Below are 5000 nucleotides of genomic sequence, written 5' to 3' on the forward strand. Positions count from 1 at the left end.
TGCTTTGCTGCTTCGGGGACTGGACCGCTTGCCATCATCAATGGAAAAATTAATTCCCAAGTTATCAAGATATCTACAGGATAATGTCAGGGTCTCTGTGTGCCACCTGAAGCTCAGTAGAAGTTGGGTGATGCGGCAGGACAATGACCCTAAACATCAAAGTAAATCCACAGAATGACTTCAAAACACTTTTGGAGTGTCCCAGTGAGAGTCCAGATCTTATCCCAATAGAGATGCTGTGGAATGACCTCAAGAGAGCCATTCACTCCAGACATCATAATAATATATCTGAGCTGAAGCAGTTCTGTGAGGAAGAATGATCCAGATTTCCTTCTGAACATTGTGCCGGTCTAGTCCACATCTATCAGGAAGGCTTGATTCAGGATATTGCTAACAAATGAGGATCGACCAGTTATTAAATCCAAAGGTTCACTTACTTTTTCCACAGCACTGTGAATGTTTCATGGGATGTGTTCAGTAAAGACATGAACGATTATAATAGTTTGTGTGTTATTAGTTTAATCACATTGTGTTTGTCTATACTTGTGACTTTGATGAAGATGAGATCACATTTTATGACCAATTAATGCAGAAAACCAGCTCATTCCAAAGGGTGCACATACTTTGTCTTGCCACTGTAGCTAGATAGACAGATATATAGATGGGTACATCATATATTTCTGTAATTCTAAAACTATAAACGTCTCTTGTGTCGTTCAGGTGTCTCTGATTGACACTCCAGACTGGTTTGAGTCCGAGAGATCTCCTGAGGAGGTGAAAGGTCAGATCTCGTCATGTGTGGCTCTGTCGGCCCCGGGGCCTCATGCGTTCCTGCTCTGTGTCCCTGTCAACCGTCCTGCACACCCTGAGCTGGAGGCCCTGCGAGCGCTGGAGGCCGTGTTTGGATTTGACGCCGTCAGACGCCACACGCTCATCCTCTTCACACACTGTGATCTGCTGCCGGAGGGTGGCACGGACATGGAGCGGGTGGAGGAGTACATCACCACACAACGCCCAGAAATGCTGCAGCTGGTGGAACGATGCGCCGACCGATATCATGTTCTGCAACATGACGAGCAAAGGAGCGGCGTGAAGGCGCTGCTAGAGAAGGTGGAGCAGACCGTGAAGGAGAGCGGAGGAACTTTCTACAACAGTGAGAGTCAAGACCACAGGAGACCAGAGCAGAACTCCTCCACCGTCTGGAAAGAAAGACAGAGAGACAAACTGAACACGTCTCACGCTTTGGACGCAGCTCAGAGAGACGGAGGAAGACGAGGAGGTGATGGACGGTGTCGTGAGCATGGCGTCAGGGCAGAATGTTCATCTCGCATCTCCAACGCCTCCATCACTGCTGCGCTCCATCTGGGACGGTGTGGGGTCGGGCGCCAGGCGGGTGCCAAAACTCATTGCAGTGGGCGCTCTGGTAGGTGCGGCGCTGGGCGTGTTTCTCGCAGGAGCTGTAGGTGGAGCTGTAGGAGCGGCTGTGGGCTCTGTAGCCAGTGAGGTGGGCAGAAGGAGGTACACTAAACACAAAATTCAGTGATTCATGGATGATGGATGAAACGTTCATATATCTGTGGAGGTGCATTACTGGACTTTCTGCTCTTCACTGTGAACTATAAAATTATTTGTGGGTTTGTAGGTTATCTTGTGCATCATGTAAATACAATGTAACAATGTCAATGTACAAACTCATTATTTGAAATCAATAAATAGGGTGAATACAGGTAAAGTGGGACACTTATTAGTCTTGAGACACTACTGTTCAACAGATTCATTCATTTATATCTGTAACAAACACATACAAATGTTCTGTGTTAATTAGCAAATGTGCTCTGTTCCAAAATCTAGTGAGCTGCCTACACCGGGTTTAGGATGTGACGACATCATTTGTTAATTATCGACCTTTCACTTTTCTCCGCAGCCGCCATATTTGTGCCCATCAGCGGAAGGAAACAATGGCGGTGAATGGAAAAATACCCATCAAACGATATCAAGAAAAACATTAAAGAAGGCTTTTGATCCACGCCAATTCCCAGGATAGGTGTATACAGAGTTAAGCACAAATATTGCCAAATGTGACTTTCGCAGAACATATAGCATTAAAATATATTTTATCCACGATTCATCTCCAGACGGCGACGAGTCTGATGTGTGACCGGCGAGTGCATCACCATAAACATCTCTCGTTCAGAAGTTACACGTGTTTGTGTTGTCTTCTGATTGGTTATAAACGTCTGTATGAACGTAAGAGCTGCTTTAACTCGTGAAGTTTCAGTATAATAGTATGTAAAGCAGGGGTGTCCACACTTTTGTGTGTGATGATGTACTTTTAAATGAGCAACTCAATAAGATCTACCAAGTAAAAAAAACAGTTTCATTTAAAATAAGAAAATGCTTGTTGGGACTACTGCATGTATCCCTACATGGAATTCATCTTGTAATTAATAAACAAATATATAATAATGTTCAATGTTGATATCATTCAGTTTTAACACTAAACCCAAAACACCTACAGCACAATAGATTACAATAGTCAGGGCATTTACCAGTAAATATTGACCAGGCCATGTTTTGTTTATTCAGTTGCCATGATAACTAGGTTTGCGCATGCGCGCCTAAATATTGACCAGGCGATGTTTTGTTTATTCAGTTGCCATGACAACTAGGTTTGCGCATACGCGCCGTCTATTCAGTTGCCATGACAACTAGGTTTGTGCATACGCGCCTTAGACAACCTAGTTGTCATGGCAACTGAATAAACAAAACATCGCCTGGTCAATATTTACTGGTCAAGTGCAAGTCAGACAGAAACTAAAAGAAGGAAAGACATTATATTTATTTGTATTAAAATTTAACGAAAGTACATTTACATTTTGTGCGATCTACCAGCATTGCCAGTAGATCACGATCGAGGTATTGGGCACCCCTGCTGTAAAGGGTTTCAGTCACTTGTTAGGATGCTGCCTATGGAGACAGTAGACAGCAGCTCACTGTGTTTTGAACAGAGCTTGTGTGTCTCCTCATTATATCAAATGTGATTTTAGAAATGTGAATCTACATTTTGTTTCCTGCCAGATTTATTGGCGAAAGTCAAACGCTGTGGAACAAAATGGATGAAATGTCAAATAAAGGAGAGGGGACAGACAGGGTTTGGGTTCCAGATTATTCTTATTTCTTTCAGATATCATACATTTACATTTAATCATTTATCCAAAGCGACTTGTGACAAACGAGGAACAAAAGACGACAGATTTGTTTTGCAGAAATGTAATTATATCATAATGCTGTGAAGGATTATTTTAGATATGCCGCCTTAATACTACAAATTTCTAAATATTTTTTTCAGGCACTTATTTCAAAGTTTACAAAACAATTTTAGTTTTCATTGAAACTCTCTGATGTCACATGTATGTTATATTTGATGTGTCTCCCATGAGTTCATGTCCATAATATGCATCTTAATAAATATCTGAATTATATAAAAATTGCTCATTTGAATTTGTGATTTTTATGATGTGTCACATTCGTTCATGTTGTTTTTACAAATTGTTTAAAAAACATTTATAGCATTTTGTACAAAAAAAATATATATAATGACTTTAAAAATGACTATATATAATTGGTACTTTAATTCACCAAAGTGGCATTCGACTGATCACAATGAATAATCAGGACATTACTGATGTAAAACATCATCACTATCTGAAAAATGTCATTTTCATCTCGACGGCAGCGTCACTCCAACACCGTATCCTCGAGTAATCATGCTACATTGATCATTTGATACTAGAAAATCATTTGCCATTATATCAAACGCAGCTGAAAGATATTTGGTTCATTAAATAAAGCTGAACGTTGTCGTTGTGTTTGAGTTTGAGTTGCACAGTACGCAATAGACTGGCATGTGTTAATGTCAATATTGGATCAAAAATGGCAAAAAATTAGAAACAGCTTTCTCTAGAAACTTGTCAGTCAATCATTGTTTTGAGGAATGAAGGTGATACAATGCTTGATAAAGGTGTAACTACAGTCTTCAAAGACAAGATCAACTGTCTCTAATAAGGACAGAAAGAGATGTGGAAGATGTGCAACTAAACAAGAGGATAAGAACATCAGAGTCTCTAGTTTGAGATGCCTCACATGTCCTCCGCTGACAGCTTCATTGCATTCTACCCGCTCAACACCAGTTTCATGTGCAACAGTAAAGAGAAGACTCAAGAAGAAAAAGACACTTTTGAAACAGAAAAACAAAAAGAAAAGGTTCGAGTGGGCAAAGAATCACAGACATTGGACAACAGATAATTGGAAAAGAGTGTTACGGATCTGAACCCCATTGAGCTTTTGTGGGATCAAGTGCTACAGGAAGTGTGAGGTGAAAGGTCAAGATCAGATGAATGACACTTTGGTGAATAAAAGTAACAATTTCATTCTATAAGAGCAAAATATGAACAATATTCCAAACTTTTGCCACCTGTGTATATATTCTGTATACTGTATATATATATACAGGATCACTCTCGGGAGGATATTTCCAGTCATGCCAGTGCAGCTCCTATCTACTTGAATGGGCAACAACTGAAATCTCTAAAACGGTTGGTCAAGATTAGGGTGTGTAGAATCACGACCCGCCCTCCGCCCTGTCACACTCACATTCCTCCAAGAGTGGCTGGCACAGATCTCACCACATCGATGCTTTGGAAGCAATTATGTCGGCATACCACACCCCGGAGGCTGGCTCCTCCATGGGCAGACATGTTCTATTTTTCAGTTCCTCAAGGGAGCGAGGATCCTAAACCCCCTTGCTCTGCTACAGTCCCAGCTTGGATTTAAACCTGGTGCTGAAGGTGATCACGAGCCACCCGTTTGAACCATTAGAATTTGTTGAGTTGCGTTTGCTTTCTCTAAGACCGCACTCCTATTGGCTCTGCCTCGGTTAAACAAGCGGGTGATATGCAGGCGCTGTCGGTCGACAGCTCATGCCTGATATTTTGGCTGGG

At 41.5% G+C, this 5000-nt stretch overlaps 1 protein-coding gene across 1 annotated transcript in view; it reads left to right on the plus strand.

The window, feature by feature from the left end:
• The window catches only part of LOC127646307 (uncharacterized), a 16217-nt gene extending 12746 nt beyond the window's left edge, over positions 1–3471 (plus strand). The window contains exon 6 of the mRNA XM_052129844.1: positions 721–3471. Coding sequence (XP_051985804.1) covers positions 721–1503 — 783 coding nt within the window. The 3' untranslated portion in view covers positions 1504–3471. The remainder of the gene's footprint in view (positions 1–720) is intronic.
• The last annotated feature ends 1529 nt before the right edge of the window (positions 3472–5000 follow it).

The sequence above is a fragment of the Xyrauchen texanus genome, chromosome 7 (genome assembly GCF_025860055.1).
Source record: "Xyrauchen texanus isolate HMW12.3.18 chromosome 7, RBS_HiC_50CHRs, whole genome shotgun sequence".
Taxonomy (NCBI): domain Eukaryota; kingdom Metazoa; phylum Chordata; class Actinopteri; order Cypriniformes; family Catostomidae; genus Xyrauchen; species Xyrauchen texanus.